This window comes from Triticum urartu, chromosome 2A (assembly GCF_056163025.1).
Source record: "Triticum urartu cultivar PI428250 chromosome 2A, HENAU_Tu73, whole genome shotgun sequence".
Taxonomy (NCBI): Eukaryota; Viridiplantae; Streptophyta; class Magnoliopsida; order Poales; family Poaceae; genus Triticum; species Triticum urartu.
Genome location: NC_141874.1, coordinates 744542313 through 744567236, shown reverse-complemented (window position 1 = coordinate 744567236; position 24924 = coordinate 744542313). Strand labels below are relative to the sequence as shown.

General features: G+C 45.6%; 2 protein-coding genes and 1 pseudogene across 2 annotated transcripts; all 3 read left to right on the top strand.

The window, feature by feature from the left end:
* Positions 1-11717: 11717 nt before the first annotated feature.
* Positions 11718-18842, top strand: LOC147987582 (uncharacterized). Its single transcript, XM_087545390.1, has 3 exons — positions 11718-12178; positions 16170-17805; positions 18256-18842. The coding sequence occupies exons 1-3, from the start codon at positions 11952-11954 to the stop codon at positions 18784-18786; spliced, it is 2394 nt and encodes a 797-aa protein (XP_087401516.1). The 5' UTR covers positions 11718-11951; the 3' UTR covers positions 18787-18842.
* A 1743-nt stretch (positions 18843-20585) lies between these two features.
* On the top strand, positions 20586-24780 carry LOC147987581 (uncharacterized). Its single transcript, XM_087542438.1, has 6 exons — positions 20586-21624; positions 22999-23235; positions 23674-23896; positions 23981-24082; positions 24284-24620; positions 24772-24780. The coding sequence occupies exons 1-6, from the start codon at positions 20586-20588 to the stop codon at positions 24778-24780; spliced, it is 1947 nt and encodes a 648-aa protein (XP_087398564.1).
* LOC125549707 (small nucleolar RNA Z247) lies at positions 21069-21207 on the top strand (annotated as a pseudogene).
* Positions 24781-24924: the final 144 nt, after the last annotated feature.

The following is a 24924-nucleotide window of genomic DNA, read 5'->3' as shown; positions in this document are numbered from 1 at the left end:
CCCACTAAGGCCCATTAAGGCCCAATACTTCTTTCCCGTATTCCCGTAACTCCCCGGTACTCTGAAAAATACCCGAATCACTTGGAACCTTTCCGATGTCCGAATATAGTCGTCCAATATATCGATCTTTACGTCTCGACCATTTCGAGACTCCTCGTCATGTCCCCGATCTCGTCCGGGACTCCGAACTACCTTTGGTACATCAAAACTCATAAACTCATAATATAACCGTCATCGAAACTTTAAGCGTGCGGACCCTACGGGTTCGAGAACTATGTAGACATGACCGAGACACGTCTCCGGTCAATAACCAATAGCGGAACCTGGATGCTCATATTGGCTCCCACATATTCTACGAAGATCTTTATCAGTCAGACCGCATAACAACATACGTTGTTCCCTTTGTCATCGGTATGTTACTTGCCCGAGATTCGATCGTCGGTATCTCAATACCTAGTTCAATCTCGTTACCAGCAAGTCTCTTTACTCTTTCCATAATACATCATCCCGCAACTAACTCATTAGTTGAAATTCTTGCAAGGCTTAAGTGATGTGCATTACCGAGAGGGCCCAGAGATACCTCTCCGACAATTGGAGTGACAAATCCTAATCTCGAAATACGCCAACCCAACAAGTACCTTCGGAGACACCTGTAGAACACCTTTATAATCACCCAGTTATGTTGTGACGTTTGGTAGCACACAAAGTGTTCCTCCGGTAAACGGGAGTTGCATAATCTCATAGTCATAGGAACATGTATAAGTCATGAAGAAAGCAATAGCAACATACTAAACGATCGAGTGCTAAGCTAACGGAATGGGAAAAGTCAATCATATCATTCTCCTAATGATGTGATCCCTGTTAATCAAATGACAACTCATGTCTATGGTTAGGAAACATAACCATCTTTAATTAACGAGCTAGTCAAGTAGAGGCATACTAGTGACACTCTGTTTGTCTATGTATTCACACATGTATTATGTTTCCGGTTAATACAATTCTAGCATGAATAATAAACATTTATCATGATATAAGGAAATAAATAATAACTTTATTATTGCCTCTAGGGCATATTTCCTTCAGCGTTTAATTCTCTCCAATAAATCCCATTTGAATTCAATAGTGTTCATCATAAAAGAGCCAGTACAAGGAGTATCGAGCATGGAGCGATTATTGATAGAAAGCCGAGCATAAAAGTTTTGAATAATCATTTCTCTCGAGAGCTCCTGATTGGGCATGAATATAACATTGACTTAAACCTCCTCCAAGCTTGAGCGATGCTTTCTCCTTCGCGAGGCCAAAAATTATATATATAATTACGATTACAATGAACAGATGCATAGGATAAAACTTCTGATGAAATTCCAATTTCAATCGGTTGTAGTTCCACGATCCCATATCATCACATAGCCTAAACCATGTCAATACCTCTCCATTCAAAGATAAAGGGAAGACTTTCTTCTTGAAAACATCCTCGGGCATACCTGCAAGCTTAAATAATCCACAAACTTCATCCACATAGATTAGGTGCAAATCGGGATGTAATGTTCCATCTCCTGTAAAAGGATTAGCTAGCAGTTTCTCCATCATACCCGAAGGAATTTCAAAGTAAACATTTTCAGTAGGTTTAGTAGGTTGAGGAGAAATTCTTTGCTCTACTGGTCGGTGTGAAGATACCCCGAACAAGCCCCTCAGAGGATTACTTTCCATAGTAACAAGTGACAGTAAATTTCAGCACACTATATAAATTTTTCCTTACCAAATTCCACCTATCAAAGGCGCTTCACTCCCCGGCAACGGCGCCAGAAAAGAGTCTTGATGACCCACAAGTGTAGGGGATCTATCATAGTCCTTTCGATAAGTAAGAGTGCCGAACCCAACGAGGAGCAGAAGGAAATGATAAGCAGTTTTCAGTAAGGTATTCTCTGCAAGCACTGAAATTATCGGTAACAGATAGTTTTGTGATAAGGTAATTTGTCACGGGTAACAAGTAATGAAAGTAAATAAGGTGCAGCAAGATGGCCCAATCCTTTTTGTAGCAAAGGACAAGCCTGGAAAAACTCTTATGTAAAGGAAAACGCTCCCGAGGTCACATGAGAATTATCGTCAAGCTAGTTTTCATCACGCTCATATGATTCGCGTTCGTTACTTTGATAATTTGGTATGTGGGTGGACCGGTGATTGGGTGTTGTCCTTACTTGGACAATCATCCCACTTATGATTAACTCCTATTGCAAGCATCCGAAACTACAAAAGAATTATTAAGGTAAACCTAACCACAGCATGAGACATATGAATCCAAATCAGCCCCTTACGAAGCAACGCATAAACTAGGGTTTAAACTTCTGTCACTCTAGCAACCCATCATCTACTTATTACTTCCCAATGCCTTCCTCTAGGCCCAAATAATGGTGAAGTGTCATGTAGTCGACGTTCACATAAAACCACTAGAGGAAAGACAACATACATCTCATCAAAATATCGAACGAATACCAAATTCACATGACTACTTATAGCAAGACTTCTCCCATGTCCTCAGGAACAAAAATAACTACTCACAAATCATATTCATGTTCATAATCAGAGGGGTATTAATAAGCATAATGGATCTGAACATATGATCTTTCACCAAATAAACCAACTAGCATCAACTACAAGGAGTAATCAACACTACTAGCAACCCACAGGTACCAATCTGAGGCTTTGGGACAAAGATTAGATACAAGAAATGAACTAGGGTTTTAGAGGAGATGGTGCTGGTGAAGATGTTGATGGAGATTGACCCCCTCCCGATGAGAGGATCGTTGATGATGACGATGGCGATGATTTCTCCCTCCCGGAGGGAAGTTTCTCCGGCAGAACAGCTCCGCCGGAGCCCTAGATTGGTTCCGCCAAGGTTCCGTCTCGTGGCGGCGGAGTTTCTTCCCGAAAGCTTGCTTATGATTATTTCCAGGGTAAAAGACTTCATATAGAAGAAGATGGACACTAGAGGCCTGCCAGGGGGCCCACGAGGCAGGGGGCGCGCCCCCCACCCTCGTGGATGGTGGGTGGCCCCCCTTTGGTAGTTTCTTCGCTTAGTATTTTTTATTAATTCCAAAAATGACTTCCATGAAGTTTCAGGACTTTTGGAGCTGTGCAGAATATGTCTCTAATATTTGCTCCTTTTCCAGCCCAGAATTACAGCTGCCGGCATTCTCCCTCTTCATGTAAACCTTGTAAAATAAGAGAGAATAGGCATAAGTATTGTGACATAACTTGTAATTACAACCCATAATGCAATAAATATCGATATAAAAGCATGATGCAAAATGGACGTATCAGCAGCCAGAGGACGACGACGTCTCAATGGAGGACGCGGCCGATGACGACCCTCCTCGTCCGCGCCACCCTCGCGGGTGTATTGCACCATGACCATCAGCGAGGCCCGTGCCCGTTACGTGGACATGGAGCGGGAGGCACAAGCCGACACTGCCTACAACCACTAGCTCCTCCAAGACTACCAACATGCGGAGGAGGCAACTCGCCGCCGGCAGGGCAATCGTGTCGGATGCAGACCTGGCAGAGCAGAAGGTGTTGCTCGAGTCCTACCGCTCCGCCCGTGAGATCCGCCTCGTCCGCTGTCGATACCGCCAGCATCAGGCAAAATTGCAGACCACCTACAAGGAGTTCGACGAGGCGGCGGGCGACGTGTGCGGCACGACCGACGACGAGAAGGACATCGGCATCACCGTCGAGGTCGCGCCCCGCCTCGAGGACCACAAAGTGGACACTCCGTGGGCGCCGTCGGCAGCGAGTAAGAGTAGTGATTGGTAGGTCTCCGCTGCTCGGGTCTGAAGAAAGCTACCGCTCCTCCCCTCCCGTTGAAGCCAAGTTTGGTGGGCTGAGCAACGTCGGCCGATTAGTTGCTTGACGCTGACGTGGAGACAGACAACTTCACTACCCGGGCTCCAGAGGCGGAGCTGGAGAGCGTCAAGGTGGAACTGGAGAAGGCAAAGCTTCAGTTCTCAGGGCTCATGGCCGGGCACGGGAAACGGGCGCCAGCGATCTTTTAGTTTAGCTATTATATTTCTAGAGTCGGACAAGCACTGCTTTTAGTTGAAGTATGCCCAAATTGTAATGAGTTCCGTTATGTTTATATGAAATTTAGCCGTGTTTGAATGAATTTTGTCCGGTTGTTCGGATAGTAGTTGAAATGTATGCGGGCAGCGTTTGATGGCCACCTCTCGCATCAGTGTCTGCTGACGAATGCAGAGAAAATTTGCGGTCGCCGTTGAAGGTGCCCTTATGCTATTACCACAACATAACGTTAAAAATATATTAGAAAATTTCAAAAAATTCTGAAATTTTGGATACGAAATCTGGGTGCCTGTTTTACAGACGTGTCCAATTTCATTGGGAAGGATGCCCGTGCTAATAAAAATACAAAATAATCGTATGCGCAGAAGAAACATGATGTAACGTATGTCGGACCGTAATTTCTACGCCGTGAATACCGCAGGCACCCATTCCACATGAAAATAAACACGGGTATACAATGGGAACTCAAGTTTCATATCCCAAAATTTTAGATTTTTTAGAAATTTACTTATATATTTTTAATGCTATTTTCGTATAGGAGTGTGTGGCACCCGGCTGCTTCAATGCATTTCCCTATATGCATGTTACTATAACTAGTCTACGTTATCTTGGAAGAGGATTTGTGGCTCTCGGGTGCCACACAACCCTATATGAATATAGCATTAAAAACATACTAGGAATTTCAAAAAATCCTAAAATTTAGGCTTATGTCAACTTGGAGAGGACGACAAAGATATTGGAGGAGGAGAGGGCATGGAATGACATGCAGGCAAGGGCCATGTATGAGCTCCTTGTGGTAAGTTTCATTACTAATTAGTATGACTCTGTTGTGAAAACCAAATGTGCAGTCTGTGTGCGAGAAGTCCGGTCAGACCACTCCGCCGATGCCAGTGATTGCTCCTGGGAGCACGGTGAGTTTAATTTGAATGGACATTACTTGCTAGTCTTAACATTTGAGTGTCATAATGCTAACGGGACATTGGAAATGATCTTTGGTGCAGGTTAACTCCAGAAACGCATCGCACGATCCTTCTCCAGCTACCGGCGCGAGCCAGCTGTCTGTTGTACACACATATGCTCCAATACATTTCCCACGTTATCTCCCAGTACAACCAGCCAGTGGCGGAGCCAGAACTTTTGTAAAGCCTGGACAAATTTGAGCCTAAGTGTCTAATCTAGAAACCAAAATCCGGTGTTCGGATACACAACATATAAAACAACATCAAACTTTCAGACCACAAATCCACATTAATCATGTAGTGAAAATATAACCATAGAAACCATACAAATGTAATTTGAGAGTGAAATAACAATGTGCACTCCATCCGTACCAAAATAAATGTCGCTGATTTTGTATTAAATTAGTACAAAATTCTGAACCAAATCAACGATACTTATTTTGAGATGGAGGGGGTATTTATTTAGTTTCATAGGCCGAAATGAAGTTGAGACTTGACAACATTAAGTTATAGAACAAGGCCGGCAATCATACTCGTCATATTTCCAGCAGAAATATAACTATTGAATTACCATATGGATTTGTAATTCACATAAATTAAGTATTGTGATTTGTGAATATATTCAATATAGAGAGCGTAGAACCATCTCACGAGGCAAAATGAGATGGTGGTTGTGGCTCTACTTATTTTTTGTCGATTGCACAACATTCACATTTCAGTGCCAAAAACCTCCTCATCTCTCAAATTTAATAATTTAAAGTTGAAATTAACATCAACTATCTAAAACAAAGCCCTAAGCGAAGGACTAAGCTCATAATGTGGTAATCATCCCACCGACCAATTCCCCTTGCCGTGACCTCAAAATAAGTCTAATAATGTGCAGGTCTTTTTCTCAGAAAAAAAAGTCTATTAATCTCACCTAATTACGAAGACCGGGACAAGCAGCCGCTGATGCAAACCGCTCCTCGAAATCTCGGGGTTGGATGATCTCCGGCTCCGGCCCCGCCGCCGGCCGCGCGCCCAGGCCAGCCTCTCCACTGGCTAACGGTCTGTCTCTGTCCCTTTAATCGATTTCGAACAGAAGCTAAACAAACAGGGGTCGCAGGGAGGTGGAACAATCGACCGATCATTGCCTTCTCGTCTCGAGTAAAAAAAAGAATCAAACCGAACAAGTAGGCTTGTCTCACGTGGGTACTTGTAGCCCAGTAGCCTGTCAGTGCTTAATTCAATAATTTACTGTTGAATATAGAGGAAATGGAAGCCCATTGGCCCAGCTGCCCACTGCCCGGGTAAACCTCCATGCACGGAGTATTTTCCCTGTTTCGATAGGGCCATCGTAGCGTGTAGCGCACCTAGCGAGCCCGGGCAACTGCCCAGGCTAGCCGGGCGGTGGCTCCGTTGCTGTGTGGAGCGTGCTGTCGGTCAGTAGGAACAGGCTGACAAAACAAAGTACCACCACTATTGCCTGCACTGCCCAAGAAATTTCATCGCAGTGGAGTGTTAAAAAGATTGCTTCATTGGCTCGGTTTGGATACTCTAATTTAGATAAAAGTTAGAGTTTGTTTTTAGTTCATGACTAATCCTGAATTAACTCTAGCAAAAAGGTGGTTGAATGACAGGGTTAAATTGATAATAAATATATTAAGAGAACTAGCTTCAATTAGCATTTCTTGGGTGAGATAGTTTTTTGGATGAGTTAGATGCAACTAGCTTAAAATAGCCCTCATGTTTGAATACTTTAGGGCTATCTGAGCTCAAACTAGCTCAAACTAACTCTAATTTATGAATCCAAACAGGACCATTGAATGCAAAGATTCACTTCCCTGCGAAGTAAGGGATCCATATTTCATACACTTTTCAGTTTAGACCCATGATATTTTATATTTCTTTGAGACAAGTTTGGACCCATGATTTCTTATCCGTTCTATGACTTGATTTCTTCCGCATTGTACCACCGGAGAAATGCACGCAGAGAGGGAGTCTTTCTACTTTTCTTTTCAAGACTACAAGTGTTTCGGTTGAAAAAAGAAAAGAACTGCGGCCAGTTAGGATTGAATGGTACAGTGCTAATCTGAGAACTGAATGGAAACAAGCATGGATGGATTTGCACATACTTGAGTACGTGACTGCGGGCAGACTCGCTAGCGCGCACATGAAGAAATATATATGTCGTCGATCTCCATCATCGTATATCCTCTGTGTTCTTGCTCTTTGCGGCGAGGCGAGGAAGATGGAAGACGACGAGTAAAAGGTAGTCGTCGTGGGTGGCCGACCTGACTTGACAAGAATAAAAGCTAGTCGTGTTCTTGTTTTTTGCTGAGAGCCCGCCAGCCCCGTGAGATGGGCAAGACTGAAAGCTAGTCGTGATGGGTGGCCGGTGACTGGACCTGACCTGACTTGACAAGACCTGACCAGATACTGCACCGGATTCCCTACACTCTTGCCACGATCTCGACTGTGCGGGCATGGTGCGTCTCATTTGCGTACATCATGTGGATTTTGACTACTCCCGCGCAGGTACATGTGACGACTTCTTTTTTCCCGCTGGACCAGCTGTTCCTTCCCCGTCCATGCAAATCTAGGTGCAATGATCTCGTTTGCTAATCTCCCTCCCGAATAAACCCAGAGATGTTTCAGATATTAGCTAACTTGTTGACAGACAGAAAAAAAATGAATATTACTAGTAAACTATAGCTTGCAAATTGATACTAAAATATGCATACAAATGTTGTAGTCAGTACAAAATAGCTGATAGAATATTTTTACAAGCTAGAGGCGAAACAAATTAGTAAACTATAGCTTGCAAATTAATAATAAAATATGCGTACAACGTTGTAGTCATAACAAAGTAGCTAATAGTAGAATGTTTTTACAAGGTACAAAATAGCTAATAGTATTATCAACTCTTTTTTTGAGACATATAGTATTATCAATTGGACACACAGGGAGGTCCATCCGAGACTAGATTCTGCACCTCGCGCCTAGCTGGCCGGCCCTTCATACACGGGCCGATGAATCAAATACCGCGAACTGCTACCGCAAATACAGGAAGGGCGCACATCACCAGAACGTTCGCGAGGGGCGCACATCACCTCAGTGCACCGAGGTGCGCGGCCACCGTATGGCATTTTCGCTGTCGGCCTCTTTTTACATATTGTGGCTGCTGCCTTTGTTTACCATAGGTCCATAGCTGCCTTTGTTTACCATAGGTCCATAGCTGCCTTCAAAAAAAATACCAAGGTCCATAGCTACTCCTAGTTTAAATTGCGTGAATGATGGGTGAACGCTTTCCACTGTAACAAGCTACAGTACTGACCTCTTTCTCAAACAGTGGCTACCACTTCACTGTATGTAGCTATGCATATACAAACAATACTACCCTTGATGCATTAGCCACGTTACAAAACCAAATAATGTCAAAACACTTAGACGCGGTGCCTAAAATATCATCTTATTCCTTATTTCTTGCCACGGATATAGAAATCAACTAATAAAAAACATGGGCCGCGTATGTTTTCAGTGACGAGACTATCTAGCACGACATGTAATGATCAGTTTATCACATGCAATGGTATTAATTAACAAATAAACAATAAATTCTTTTGTTTCCCCCTTCATCTTGATGCACAACTTCAAATGCCTAATGCACGAGGGAGTACAACCAACTGTGAACCAACTTAGGGCATATCCAATCTTAAATCTTAACCCATAAATTTTCTTCGGCATCCGTCCATAGACAGCGGGAGGCGGCCATCCAACATCGCCCATATACATTCGGCCTTCCTAATTTTTTTTAATGTCAACACGTTCCAATAGTCGCATACATAAAGTACAGAAGTTCAAATAGCCATGCAGCAGTAGTTTAAATATTACTTTTCAACATTATTGTCCCCTTTAATCACCCACGGATACTCAAACAGGTCTTCCTTCAACTTCTCGTGACTTGCTCGATGCGAATTCGTTGATGCATTTGAATAAACTTTTCAAATGTGGTCGGATTCTGATCTGGAAGTTTGATATGATAACCCATGTTCTCAAATTTTAGACCTGCGGCGGCATCCCCACCCTCATTCTCGATGATCATTTTGTGCACGATCACACAATATGTCATCACCCCCACAAGGTCTCCGGATCCCACTATTTAGCAGGTCCACAAGCAACTGCAAAACGGTCCTGCAGAACTCCAAATGCCCTCTCGACATCATTTCTAGCTACTTCTTGTCTTTGGGAAAAATGAGACCTTTTCTAGCCAACTGGGTTAGAGATGGTGTTGACAAAGATAGTCCACGGAGAAAAGATAGTCAATCAGATAGTACCTCATGTTGTACTCATGTCCATTGACAGTATAGTGGCAAGGAGGAGTTTTTTCTTCAGTCAGCCTCGCAAACAATGATGATCGCTGCAACACATTGATATCATTGTGAGACCTGTGCATGCCAAAGAAAGCGTGCATATACAAAGATCGTGTGATGCAGTAGCTTCAATAATGATGGTGGACTTCTTAACATGGTCCTAATGTTGCCCTTGTAGAGCTTTTGGCCAGTTCTTCCATTTTCAATGCATGTAGTCAAAAGATACGAGCAAACCCGGCCTTTCTCTTGCTTCTGAGATTGCCAAGAGTCTCTCGATGTCTGCCATAGTTAGTTCCCTCAGGTACTGAAGTCCAAACATCTCAACCACGATAGTTGAAAACCGGACCATGACATCTCCGCATGTGCTCTCAGACATCCGTAGGTACTCGTCCCACGAATCAGCGGCCGTGCCATATGCAAGCATCCAGCGTGTGGATGAGCACTTCTGGTAACCAGAGAACCCAATCGTTTCGACGGCGTCCTTCTTTAAGATGAACTAGTCATCATAGGACCGGTCGTCATGGTACTACCGATCGAAGATAGTCTTGCGCATCTGAAAACACCGGCGGAAATGGTCAACTGAAAAGTGCATCGGGGGCAAGGTAGTCATCCATCAGTGTCAATGGCCGCACGCTCTATGGTTGAGCACTCGATGACCCTTGATCGATTCCTTGAAATTCAGAATATGTTCATACGCATGCTATGCATCTTTAAGGACCACCTGCATCATCGTTGTCTCATCCGTGTAGTCCTCCTCATCGGACGAGCCGTCAGACGACTCAACATAGTGGTTGTTATATGTACTCCAAATCGGAATCTATTGCTTCAAACAAGAAGCGACAACTATTTTACCTCTGGTAGTTAATCGAACAGTTGTCGGGCAAGATGAGTATAGCAGTAGCGAATGGTACCCGACGGGGCGGTTAGAGGAGAGAGATTGAAGGGCGGCAGAGGAGAAGCAGGGTGGAGCCCGGCTGGACGCTGGAGGTGACCGAGACATAGATTTTCAGCATGGGTGTAGCGTGGCGGCCGGGTTGGTGGAGCGGCGGCGAAGACAAGAGAGAAAGAAGGAAAGAAAGAAAATGTGGACGATGGTGGCGCGGGTCCGAAAAGGGTTTTGGGTGGGCTGAGGGTGTTGGATGCCTACATGGCTGCTAGCCGGACTCCCACAAAGCCTCCCATTTTTTTCTCCCGTTTGTCAGAAAATGTATGTCCGAACCGTCGGCGGACCGATAGAGGCCAGCGTTGGATGGCACAACACATCTGGACCATGCGGTCCGGATGTATGCGGGCGTTTGAGAGTCGGCATTGGAGATGCCCTTAATCAGTAATATTTTTAGAGCTATTTGCTTCTCGTGGCTAGTTGGCAGGAAAGTGGAATTCACTCTACTCCAACTTCCTTCTTAGGTGTTTTTAAGAGTTTATTTAGGGTTTGCGTCCTGCTTAATGGAACGAGGTGTTGGTGGTTCTCTAAAGGTGAAATAAGGTTCTGCCGACCTTGCCCCCATTTCGATGATAGGTCTTCGGTTGTGCCTTTTGGACCCGATGTTTGTTCGTGTGTCTGTTGGATTCTTGATCTATACTTTTCTTCATCCGCGATGACTTTCCGACTGTCTACTACAATAAGTTTGGCCTTGCTCGATAAAGGAAAGGTGATGACGGTGGCGCGTCTTCTGCTCGCTCCAGTGCTTGTAGTCGTCGCTACGTAGTCTACGGACATAGATGTAATTTTGATTATTTATGTGTTCTTTATACTATGATGACATGATAAATAGATAGAAAGTTTTCTTGAATAAAAAATGGAATTCAATCTTTCCTAATAGAAGCAGTACATGTGGACATGCCAATGTCTAATCGATCAGGAGGCGGTAGCTCGGTGATATCCGGAACTCGCTGCAAATTAAGGGCCTATTCGGGTTGGAGGATTTTCATAGGAAATACATAGGTACAAGGATCTTGAAGAAAAATTTCCTATAAATGCATTTGGTTTGTAAGAAATGTGTACAAGAATTTTATAGGAATACTATTCATTGCCTGTGTTTTTGAAGGAAATTACACATCCACTCAAAGCTCATTTTATGCGTAGGATTAAAGCGAGTTAATTTCTTAGAATGACAAGTGACATTCTATAAAATTCCTAGACTAATTCTAATTCCTACGTTATGAAATCTTTCAAACCGAATGAGCCCTAAATCGTTGCTGAGCTGCACGAGGTGGCATATGCTCCAAGTCCAACGGAAATATCGTGCTAGCTTCTCATCGGGTCTAAAATATCTAAAGTGGAGTCTTTTAGTGGGAGACTTCTGTGCCTGGTCGCGTGCATGTGAGCACGCGGTTTCTTATGACATTCATATCCTTTCCCCTCGCAGCTCCCTCTTAAACTACCATGGCCGCCAAACGAGCACTAGAGGAGAAACACTAGAATGTTTCACTAGCAAACTGAAGAGAAACCACAAATCTGCCGCTCCACCACCATTACCATTCCAGGAGAGAAATTTCCACCGGAGTAAGGCGTAGGGGCAGAGCATCTGGAAACCGGAACGGGAAGCGGCAGCAGCAGGGCATGGGAAATGAGCTTGACGCTTTCTCGGCGGAGCTTCGACGGCGGCCAGAAGTAAGGATCATCAACAAGTATGCCGTCGTTGAGGCGTACGTCAGAATTACCCTGAGATCCGTCGGGGCCTTGCTGCTTTTGTGGGCCACCGTGGTCCTGCTGGGTGGCTTCGTCTCGTCGATGACGAAGGACGATTTTTGGTCTGTGACCATCATCACATTTCTGAAGGCTGCCGGGTTAGTGCTTAGTATTCAGCTCTTCCTGAATGCAATCTTTTTCCGGTTTTGCTATTTTTTAGGTCCCTGAAATTATTCAAAGCGTCATTCACTTTTTCTAGTTCATCATGAGCTCGCCGAAGAAGTAGCCTCACTACCTATCTTAGGCGGTCCTCCAATATTTTCTGTTAAATTCAGATCCCGCAAAAGAGGTTATCCGCTAATATAACTGCCGATTTAGCGGACGAGTGCATTTTTTCCGGTCTGATCAGATCCTGTAAAATCGGTGTCTAGGGCACATCTAGATATGCTCTAGTCATTGCACATCTAAGTGAGTGAATCAAGCATAAAGAGAAAAAAAAAAAAGAGAAAGAAATATTCACACGAATCTCAACGTAAGATCAATGATATATGACTTAGATGTGCAATACTTATGGCACATCTAGATGTGCTTTAGCAAAACTGTTCTTTTTATGGGAACCTGCAAAGTCCGGGCCAATTCTGCCATATCTAGATTGGATAGAATCCGGTCGTGCGCCTCCATATCAGCCAACGCGGCTCCATGAAGGCGTGGCGCGAAGCTCTGTTGGTTGTTGACACCATTGGACATGTCGGTATCTTGATTTTCGTGGCACAGACAACGGCAGAGAAAGACATGATGGCTGAGATCAGAGGATCAGTAAGGCGGAGGGGGCCTTGGAGCGATGGAGTCAGCTAGGTGTTCGATAAATTTCAAAAGCAGAAGAAACAAATGTTACATTTATAAGACCTATCCCAAATAAATATTTACACTACTACCCTAACATGAGAATAACGCTCTTATAAAAACAACTCCCATTCAAAACCATGGCATTTATACTACACTATTAGGAAAAGGGCTATAGATGATATGAACATTAATGCCGCACCGTGTATGTGGTGCGCCACTGCTATATAGCAGTGGCACACCAGATACAGGAGCACCATTACTAATATATTACTAATGGCGCACCTGGTGTGTGGTGCGCTATTAGTAGTTTTAAAAAAAATTAAAAAAAAATTGTTAGTAATGGCGCACCATGGGATAGTGCGCCATTACTAGTTGACATAGTAATAGCACACCACACCCACCGTGTGCCATTAGTAGTTTGAAAAAAATTGTTAGTAATGGCGCACAAGTGGCAGTGCGCCATTACTAACAATTTTTTTTTATTTTTTTCTCAAAACTACTAATGGCGCACCACACATCAGATGCGCCGTTAGTAACCCTGGTGCTAAATGCAACCCCCCTGGACCGCCTTTTCAGTTTTTAAAAAATAAAAGAAAATGCTCGAAATTTCAAAAAAATAAAAGAAAATAAGTTTTTCATGTGATATGTGGTCTAGTTGTTGGAAAAATTTACAAATATGAATTTCGACTTTATTTGCAAAATCTCTCAGGAATTTAGTAAAATGGGCATAACTTTTGCATACGAACTCGGATTAAAAAGTTTTTTATATAAAAAATCATCTACTCAAAAAATTACATCCGAATTGACTTAAGATTAAGCATATTGACCCGAGATTAAGCCATACTGACTCGAGATTAAGAAAAAAACAAAAAAATTGAAAAAAAATCTGAAAAAAATTGTTAGTAATGGCGCACTTTTATGTGGTGCACCATTATTAAGCCAGATAGTAATGGCGCACCGTAGGATATACTAATAATGCAACAGGTGCACCACTAGTAGGCCTTTTCCAAGTAATGCTAATTTCTCTATCCAGTCAATTTTTTCAATTCTATAGCATAACGCAGCCAGCAAACAGCAGTTTACCGTCTGCTGCCAGTCGCACTTAGAATGAACACATGCCCAATTCTTTGCCAAGTGTTTTTCGAGAAAAAAATATAAACTATTAATATACCGAGTGTCCATTCTTAACCGAATGGAGTGTTTTTCCGCTACACTTGGTAAAGGTACATGTTTTTCAATTCTGATAAAAGGTACTCGGTGAACTTCTTGACATTCGGTAAATAAAAAAAAGTCTAGTGTAATGGCATATTTTATTATCTAAAAAGATTGACACAAAATAGAGAAAAAAAGTTTTAAGGGCATACGCCGACCCTCAAACCGTCCGCAACTATTCGGACTGTGCGGTGCGACGTGTTTTGCCATCTAGCTCAATCCTCTATCAGTCTGCTTGACGGTCTGGACGTATTTTTTTCCCGCAAACTGAAGAGAAACTAAGGGGGCTTTACGGTCGTTCGGACCACTGCCACACCTGCTCCTGATTCCTGAATAGCGTGGCCCACCAAAATCTTCCACTCACCTCTCCGGCACTTTCCGTTCAATGTACGCGCTGCTTCCCGCGCCGCATCAATTCCGGCCGAGAGCATGCCACGGCCGGCATTGATGTCGCGTGATGTGACCGGTCGGGAGTGCGGCGCCGACCGACGCGACCTCTCGGGAGCCGCTGCTTCAATGCGGATGCAACTTTCGAAGGAACCAACTCCGACCGCCATGCCACACTGAAGCGGTTGCCCGTCCGTTTGCATGGCCTAACCGAGGCTATATAAGCCATTCTCCAGCGCCTCCACATCATATTCAGTGCGTCGCTCCACACGTCCTCGTCCTCACCTCCATTCCTTCTCCACAACTCTAGCGATGGGAAAGTCGTGGGCCTCGGCGGCGGCTTCGGAGCCCGCGCTAAAACTCCGGGGGTGTCGCTATCATTGGTGGTCGGCTCCTTGGCGATGGCGGAGATCATCATCTCCTCTGGCGACGAGGAGTACCAACCGTTGTAGCAGCAGTCGGCGGCGCAGCAGCAACCAGTGACGCAAGGCACAATCTACGTATGACCGATGAGGAGTACGAGTAGCAGATGGAGGTCATGCTTCGTTTGTCCGTACTCCACATCAACGGCCCGGCGGCGCCACCGAAGACGCTCCTCCATGTCAAGCTAGAGCCTGCGTCCCCTCCCCACTCCCCCCGGCGCAATGGTGACATCCAAATCGGATGCCACGTCTAGGAGGAGCCCCTCTCGTCACCTCCCATACGCGTTAAGGAGGACTGGCTCTCGCCGCAGCCCCATCGCGTGAAGAAGGAGCGATGCCCTCCGCTGCCACGCCGTGTCAAGGAGGAGTGACGCTCGCCGCCTGCCCCACGCGATCGATGCGAAGGTGCGCGGTTGCCTTCGCCACTACCTCGACAGCGGCAGCAGCTCGTCCTTCCAGAGCACCCGAACGGCGGTGGAGTACGCCGACAGGGAGCGGCGACAGTGGGACCGGTGCAACACGACGCGTCGGTCAGAGTTCGTGGACTCCGACATCCCGCCGCCACACATCGCAGCCAACCCGGAGGAGCAGTAGCCTGGACGCGGAGCAAGCATCGTCTCCGCCGAGGCGGCGATGAGATGGCCAAGTATGGCGAGTAGTGGTCTCTCAGTGAGACAATCGCCATCACCAGCTGCTCCAAGGCCCACCGCCCTCTCCCCCCGCCCACGTCGTCGGTGGTTGCAGCCACACCATGCAAGGCACGGGAGGAAGCGGAGAGAATCACCCGTGAGCGGCAGGCGGCTACCAGGAAGCCATGCTGCGACGCCGCGCCCTTTCACCGCCCCAAGCCCAACTCCGACAACTACAACAACGGCTCCGGCGACGATGATAGAGGAGCCAGCCAGGCAGGCCGACATGGCCTACAAGGTCACCGTCAAGTATACGGTACTATAAGGTTGTATTTGTTTAAGGTTTTTAGTCCACCAGACGTAATATTATCTGGTTTTATGTAAAAATCATGCAAGTGTGAATGAATATCATCCGATTTGTTTGAGTCTGAATCAAATTTGTTCATTTTCGTTGAATTTCATTTGAAATGTATCCAAACATATGCGGCTAGCTTTGGATGGTCGGCTCCTTCATCCGTGTCCGCGGACTTGTCGGATGCGGGAGGAAATTTGAGGGTCAGTGTTGGAGATGCGAAATGTAGTCCCATTCCTTTTGTTTACCATTTTTTATTTTCTTGTTGACATCATGTCATGTTCTAACTGGAACAACACAGGGTATTCGAAGCAATCGGATTTGCTGGCATGGATTTATATTATGATTGGGCCTTTTGTATTGAAGCGGACATTAAATCTTGGTTACAAAAGTGTCGGTGTGTACTTAACCAGTTGCCGAGACAATGGTCGAAGAAACAAACACAAAAAGTCGTGTCAGTTCTAATATCTATCACTCTGCGGGCGCGAGCTGTCCTAGTGGCGACCCTCGCTCTTAGTGGACCATCGGTTTGCATGCTTGTGTCGATTAGTGCAAGAGAGCAAGACCATGGCATCGCGGACGGGGAGGCAAAGGCAACTAAAGCAAATATGAAGCGGGCGCTGAACTTATTTTACAAAGCAGCATATGCCCACGGCTTCATATGCGTATTGTGGATGCTGACTCGAGCGGCGGCTAATAAGTTCATCGAGATTATTGTCAGCCGCCAACATGGTTTCAGCCCCAAGGTAATTCGTGCATATTTGCGCAAAACTAAAGACATGTGTCTAAAGAACAAAACGTCTGCAACAAGCTGGAATTTGATCACATATGATGCCGGCTTGCTGGATTCCAGCTTACCAGAAGAATATGCGGCTGGAGGGAGGGTACTAACAATGCTGATTGATAAGGATGTACCATTACAGGTAAGACGGCTGCTGATCAGGTCACCCAGACAAAGAATAGAGAAGCTGATCGGCACCCTTGCTTGGAGAAGCCCGGACGACCAAGAGATGAGATGGCTTGCAGCAAGGATTGTGGAGCATCTCGCTGCCGACCTCAACCTTGCTCACTTTCCGGGAGCATTGGAATGCATATCCTCCCTCCTCGATCAAGATACCCTCCTATTGGCATTTGTACATCTGCAAGGAACAATGGACCAGGTTTTGCCAGCCTTGAGAATTCTAGAGAACCTAGCTCACAACAGGCATAACTGCGCACTGATATACAACGCCAATGATCTTCTTTCAAAAATAGTTGCGCCTGTCAGCTCTGACAAATTAGTAGAAGATATCAGAAGCAGTGTCGCATGGATCAAGGTAGTAGATGGATCACTGAAAGTGGTGAGCCGGCTGATGGGTTCTTCAGGAAGCACCGGCCAAGACATGTGCAAGCTAATTGCAGATGATAATGATGCGGTCAAAAACTTGGAGGCCGTTCTAGACATGGATATGAAGAGCAACAATGGTATGATAGAGCTACAGATGAGAGCTATAGAGGTTCTTACACAATTAGTCTTGCGTCATCCAGCATGTACTTCTGCAGAAGAACTTATCAAGAGGGCACTGCACATCTTCCTTACTGCAGATTGGATGCAAGATTATCTGAAAGATGAGAAAAGGAAGATCGAGCACCAGACTACAAGTCATGTGCAAAAGAAGATGAAAGAAGCCAAGGAAACTGCAAGCCGGCTCAAAGAACAGGCTGGTGCAACATTGGCCATGCTATCTAGTGATTCAGAGGCTATCAAGTGTTTCACAGGATGTAATGATGATGTCAATAATCTTACTGAGTTGCTTGACACCGATATCAAGACCATCAACTGCATAATAAGTGCAACAGATACTGTGGAAATAGAGATCAGCATTGAATGTCGTGTTAGCGCAGCACTCATCTTGAAGAATTTGAACAACTATGTCAAGGAACCAACTTTACGGAAGGTATGCCTGAATACACCTATTACAAGCCACAAATTTTTGGCAACAAAATTTTGAGAAAAATAAATGTACATGCAAGGATGGGTGCTTGAGTTTAGGCTTTATCCATTATGCATCTTCAGTAATTCTCAAAACATTGTGGACATGCATTTTAATGTAAAATGAACTAATACAAAATTTTATGCAAAAATATGATCATGTTTGTCATGTACAAGAAAGATAGATATAGTTGCTGTTACTGTTACATTGTTAAAATAAAGTGGAACACTGTCATTTTTGCATGAGTTTTTCTAGGTGCTCAAGTTACAACATGATACATATGAAGAAAAAAATTAGAATGTTTTAAATAGGTAATTAGGTAAGCCTAAACTCAAGTATCCACCCTTGCATATACAAAATCGACCTCACTTAACTTTGTTGAGATGAAAATTATTTGTATGTATATCATTGCAGGTACTCAGACAATTGCTTCTTGTACAACAAGACGAGCCTTCCACTTTAGCGAGCCATAATAAGCAGTATGGTCACAGGAGGCTGCAAGCAGTGCTGTTATCACTCGTCGTAGCAATTCGGGCAAACAACAATCTTAATCTTGCAGGAATCTTAATTTCGCAGACGCCGCCGGATACCCTGGAAGACTTTGTAGTGAGTCTCAAGAAGATGGTGGAGGACAACATGTACGCCACCGCTGCGGGCCTGGCGATACTGAAGCCTACCTGCGTGATGGTTATAGAATTCATGAAGCATGATGGAAACATCAGAGTGATTGACAATCACAATATTGTTGGCACATTACTGAAGGCTTCAAAGGACATGGCTGGCCTTGAGAGTAGAATGCTTTTCGCTGGCGACGATCATGACTGCCATGGGATTCCTCTGAAGCCTCTCTCCCCTGTTCTCGCCAAAAGTGCAGAAGATCTTCTGACACAGAGGAAACAGGCTCTGGGCATCAACATTGTGCCTGTTGGTGTACCGCTACCATGATTTCCGTGTTGTGGAGTATTTTTGCATGTTAAAAATACTGAAACAGGTATTCTATTCTTGGTGTGCTGTATGCTCGCTATTTGTGCTTTTGTTTCCTTTGCGAAGTGAGACTCTGTAATAATGGATTGTGTGCACCTTCAGGTGCAGAGACCAGGAATGTAATCCTTCATTTACCTAGAAGAACTGAAACCGTTTGTGCATTAAGATTCCGATCCATCTTCTGCATCATCGCAAGATCCAAATCTGTATGCATCAATATTTCCTGCTGAATGGAGAATTGTCATGCAAATCTCACTCACGTGCCACTTCTGCTAAGACCTGCTTAATTTGTTACTATCTGTTGACCGTAAATCTCAGCATACTAACTTAATTTGTTACTAACTGATATTGTTCTTTTAGCAAGAGGTCCATTTTTCTCGGTCAAAACACAAGAGACCTTCTTTACAAACCCCAAGAGGTCAATTTTGTGATGCCCAGTTTATTTCGTCCTCCATGTAATTAACAGTACAACTGCATCTGTATGGAGCCACTGTCTTCCTGTAGCATGTTTAGGTAACAGTTGGAACAACTGAGATTTCATTCCCCATGCTACATTTCAACTCCACGACCACCTAAAAGATATGTCAAGCAAGCAGCAGCCAATAGTCATAGCACACCAGTTGAGTTCAGAAGAGTAAATTTGAGCCACAGTCGGTCCCTCACCTATCCTGGTCAACTATGTGTGGCGGCTTCCTGAGAGTACTCGGCACAATCTTTGGTAGCAAGTTGGAACAATAGAGAGCCGAGTGGGGCCCCACTCAAATTTCACAAATCCTTTCTGAAACTTCGAGTAAACCTTCCAATTTCTTCGAATTCCTGACAAAAATGTCTCCACTAGCTCCTCACTCCTAAGTCGTATCCAGTGACCAACCCTGCGCGAACCAAGACACCAGCACACAAACAGACAAATAAACGTACAAAATGATCTCAAGTCACTCCATGTCTCGAACTAGCTAGCACATCCTAGGCAAGCCCCTGCTGCTCCTTGGCCGTGGTCGTCCTGGACTCCAACTAGCTAGCACATCCTAATTCCTAGGCACTACTCTGCCCCCTCGTCTCCTCTCACGCCCTCTCCAGCTCTGCCATGTGGCTCTGCATCCTCCGCAGCCCCAGCATCATCACCTCCTCCTCGTACAACACGATCCACATCGGCATCGTTGTCGACGACGAATAAGGAGTTTGGAACTTAGCCGGCCGCTGCAAGGACATGCCCTTGCACGCCTCCAGGGCCAGTTTCTTGAAGTCGCTGAAGAGCTTAACTGACGAAACTGAAGCAGGATCGCAAGCTGAAGGACTTAACTGACGAAACTGAAGCTGAAACAGGCAGCACCGGAGCAGAGGAGGCTGCCTCGTCTGATGCACAGGTACAAGTTGACGGGCCCCGCAAGTCAGGACGCTGGCAAGGAATGGGTCAAATCTAATCAGTGGGCCACAGCTATAAGTGAGTGCAAAGTGTATGATAAGTGTTAAACATATGCGTATACTTGAAGCCCAAGGCTATATGGAGTTAGTTTCGTAGGATATAGATAGGTTGTTTGAGTTGATCTTATGTTGATCTTATCTCTATAACCGAACCTCCTTTTCTTGTATCTTACGTTTGTAATCTCAACCACCATGTACGCATATCCCAGGGATCAGCTCCTAGCTATTTAACACGAAACCGTCGCCCTCGGCAGGGTAAGACGTTCTCGCAGTTTCCACATGGTATACAGAGCAATCCTTTTCCATCTCATCTAGCCCACATCCACCATCACGCCGCCATGTCCTCCTCCTCCTCAAGCTTCTCCCAGACCAGCCTTAGCGGTCAGATCACCGAGAAGCTTACCCGCACAAACTATGTGCTCTGGCGGACGCAGATCACGCCACAGCTCCGAGGTGCGGGGTTGCTCGGCTATGTCGATGGAACCATGAAGGAGCCCGCGCAGACTGTCACCACCAAGGCAGCAGACGGGAAGGAAGAGACGTCGCCAAATCCCCTGCATCCTATTTGGGTCAAGGAGGATCAGCAGGTATTGGGCTATCTGCTGAATAATTTGTCGAAGGAAGTACTTGTGCAGGTCACCTCCATTGTCCACGCACATGATCTCTGGACAGCGCTGGCCAGCATGTTCTCCTCAACCTCTCTGTCCCGCATCAACAACATACGCATAGCTCTTGCTAATGCACAGAAGGGGCAGCAGTCTGTTGCGACATACTTCGCACAGATGCGATCGCTGGCGGACGAGCTCGCGGCGGCAGGGAAGCCGCTGGACGACGATCAGCTGATCTCGCACATCCTCGCTGGCCTCGACATGGAGTATCAACCGCTGGTCTCAGCGCTCGATGCTCGCACCATCCCTGTCACGCTTGATGAGCTCTTTGCTCAGATGAGCAATTTTGACCAGAGGGTGGCGCTCTACCAGGGCACGGGCACCGGCTTCAAGTCCTCTGCAAACGGCGCATCACGTGGTCGCGGGGGTGGTGGATCCTCTCGCTACCGCGGGCCGCCACGCAGAGGAAGGAACGCCTCCAACACCAACTCGCGCAGCGGCCACAACACCAGCGGCGGCAACAACGGCGGGCGGCCCTCCTACAACAACACCAAGGGTCGCCGCACCGGCAACAACACCAAATCACGCCCGGATGCTGTCAAGTGCCAGATCTGCGGCAAACTAGGGCACTCAGCGAAGGACTGCTGGTACAGGTTTGAGGAAGATGAAGACTCCTCCCAAGATGGAAAGGTAGCCGGCGGCGCTGAGGGCTCGTACAGCATTGACACAAACTGGTACATGGACAGTGGTGCTACAAACCACATCACAGGTGAGCTTGAGAAAGTCACCATGAGGGAGAAGTATCGCGGATCCGACCAGATTCACGCTGCAAACGGAGAAGGTATGAGGATCTGTCATGTTGGTCATTCAATTGTTAAAACCCCTCATCGAAAAATTCATCTTCGAAAAATCTTGCATGTCCCTAAAGCCTCCATGAACCTACTTTCTGTCCATCGTATAGCCCTTGATAATCATGTCTTTATTGAATTTCACCCGTTCTTCTTTCTTATCAAGGATCAAGCCACGAGGAAAATCCTATATCGAGGTAGATGTGATCGAGGGCTCTATCCGTTGATTCCGGAGCTTAGGAGGTAGAATAAACAAGCTTGTGGTGCTATCAAGCTTTCATCATCACGATGGCATGATCGTTTAGGGCATGCATCTTTTTCTTTAGTCGAGAAATTACTTAGGAAAAATAAGCTCTCATATGAAGAGCGTGACAATGAAACAATTTGTGATTCATGTCAAAAGGCTAAAAGCCATCAATTACCTTATCCAATTTCTACAAGTATTTCTACCAAACCATTGCAACTTGTCTTTTCTGATGTATGGGGTCCGGCCCCTTCCTCTGTTGGTAGACATACTTATTATGTCAGTTTCATTGATGACTTTAGCAAATATTCGTGGATCTATCTTCTTAAGAAAAGATCCGACGTTTTCCAAGTCTTTCAAAACTTCCAAGCTCTAGTTGAACGCAAGTTTGATAGTAAAATAATTGCAGTTCAATCAGATTGGGGAGGGGAGTACGAAAAACTCAACTCCTTCTTCCAAACACTTGGCGTATCTCACCAAGTCTCTTGCCCACATGCCCACCAACAAAATGGGTCGGCTGAACGCAAGCACCGTCACATTGTTGAAGTAGGGCTTGCCCTTCTTGCACGTGCATCTATGCCTCTTAAATTCTGGGATGAGGCCTTTCTTACTGCTGTGCACCTCATAAACATGTTGCCTAGTCGAGTTCTTAACTTTGAAACCCCTCTTGAAAAACTCTTTCACACTAAACCAGAGTACAACTCCCTTCGCATTTTTGGATGTGCGTGTTGGCCAAATCTACGGCCTTACAATACCCGTAAGCTCATGTTCAGGTCCAAACAGTGTGTGTTTATTGGGTATAGTCCCCAACACAAAGGTGTAAAATGCCTCGATGTATCCACCGGTCGCGTCTACATATCTCGTGACGTCGTCTTCGATGAAACTCTTTTTCCCTTTCGTGATCTCCACCCAAACGCCGGAGCACTTCTTCGTCAAGAAATCCTACTTCTGCCTTCACATCTTATCAATGGTGATCACGGGGAAAATAATTGCAATGCACCACTGTTGGCTAACCCTCATTCTCCTGTGCATGAGTCCTCTGGTGATGCAGGTGAAAATTCTGAAGAAAATGATGAAGAAATTGTGCAAAACGGTGCAGCACATGAGGCACATTTTATGTGTCCGCTCCCAGGGAGCAAATCCCCCTCGGGATCGGTGATGCAGCACCCTGGCAGCGAATCTGCTGCGGGATTCGAGCCGCTGGCGCACCGCAGCATGTCGGCACCTGCAGCTGGTGACAGCGACGACCCCAGCCTCCCAGGCGCGGACACGCGGTCGCCTCTGATCCGTCTCACGGGGCCAGGCGCGCCGGACGAATCTCCATCCGCCACGTGTCCTCCTCTGGCTCGGTGGCCAACCGACGCGAGCCGGTGCTACACTCGCCGACAGACGCGCCGCCCGATCGACCCTGACCTGGCTACGGGGTCCGGGACCCCTGGCTCATCATTGCGGCGTGAAGCCGTGTCGGGGCGACCTGACCCTGGATCTTCTGCGCCTGCTTCGTCACCCGCGCGTCAACCCACAGCCACAGAGGATCCCAGCGCGTCGCTATCTCCTGTCGCTCGATCCCCTTCGGGATCTGGTGCTGCAGGGGGAGAATCTGGATCCTCTATGCAAGATGTTGCTGCTGTATCTCCTACCCCACGTCGGACACGACTTCAACAAGGGGTAATCAAACCTATTAATTATAAAACTATCACAAAGTTTGGTTTGGCATGCTCTGCAGGTGAGCCTGCTACACTTCAAGAAGCATTAGGAAATGCAACGTGGAAAAAGGCCATGGATGAAGAATTCATGGCTCTTCAGAAAAACAAAACATGGCACCTAGTTCCCCCAAAGCAAGGTAAAAATTTAATTGATTGCAAATGGGTCTTCAGGATAAAACAGAACTCTGATGGAACTATAGATCGTTACAAGGCTAGACTAGTTGCAAAAGGATTCAAGCAACGGTATGGTCTAGACTATGAGGATACCTTTAGTCCAGTAGTAAAAGCTGCCACGATTCGTCTTGTTTTGTCTATTGCTATGTCCAGGGGATGGATTCTTCGTCAGCTAGATGTCAAGAATGCGTTTCTCCATGGCGTTTTGGAAGAGGATGTTTACATGAAGCAACCTCCTGGGTTCGAGGACAAAAGGTTACCCTTTCATGTTTGCAAACTTGATAAAGCAATATATGGGTTAAAACAAGCTCCGAGAGCTTGGTACTCACGTCTCAGTCATAAACTACAAGCACTTGGGTTTGCTCCTTCCAAGGCTGACACCTCATTATTTATTTACAACAAGTTGAATACATCCATGTTCTTGCTCATCTATGTTGATGATATTATTGTGGCCAGTTCATCTAATGAGGCAGTGGCAGGATTGCTGAAGGATCTAAGTGCTGAGTTTGCTCTCAAAGATCTAGGAGATCTACACTATTTCTTGGGTATTGAGGTAAAGAAATCTGGTGATGATCTTCATCTTACTCAGGAAAAATATGCAACCGATCTTGTGAAGCGAGCTGGATTGCAAGGATGTAAACCATCGCCAACTCCACTGTCCAGTTCTGAAAAATTGTCTCTCACTGAAGGAAATCCCTTGAATCAAGAGGATAGCACTAACTACAGAAGCTTGGTAGGTGCACTCCAGTACTTGACTCTCACGAGACCTGATATTTCATTTGCTGTCAACAAGGTATGCCAGTTTCTTCATGCACCCACTACAGCTCATTGGACTGCTGCTAAAAGAATTGTCAGATATGTCAAGAACACTTTGAGCACTGGTCTCACTTTCAGCAAGTCATCCTCTAAACTTGTTAGTGCCTTTACTGATTCTGATTGGGCAGGGTGTTTAGATGACAGACGCTCAACAGGTGGTTTTGCAGTGTTCTATGGACCAAATCTCATCTCATGGTGTGCAAAGAAACAAGCTACTGTTTCTAGATCAAGTACAGAGGCAGAGTATAAAGCACTTGCAAATGCAACTGCAGAAATCATTT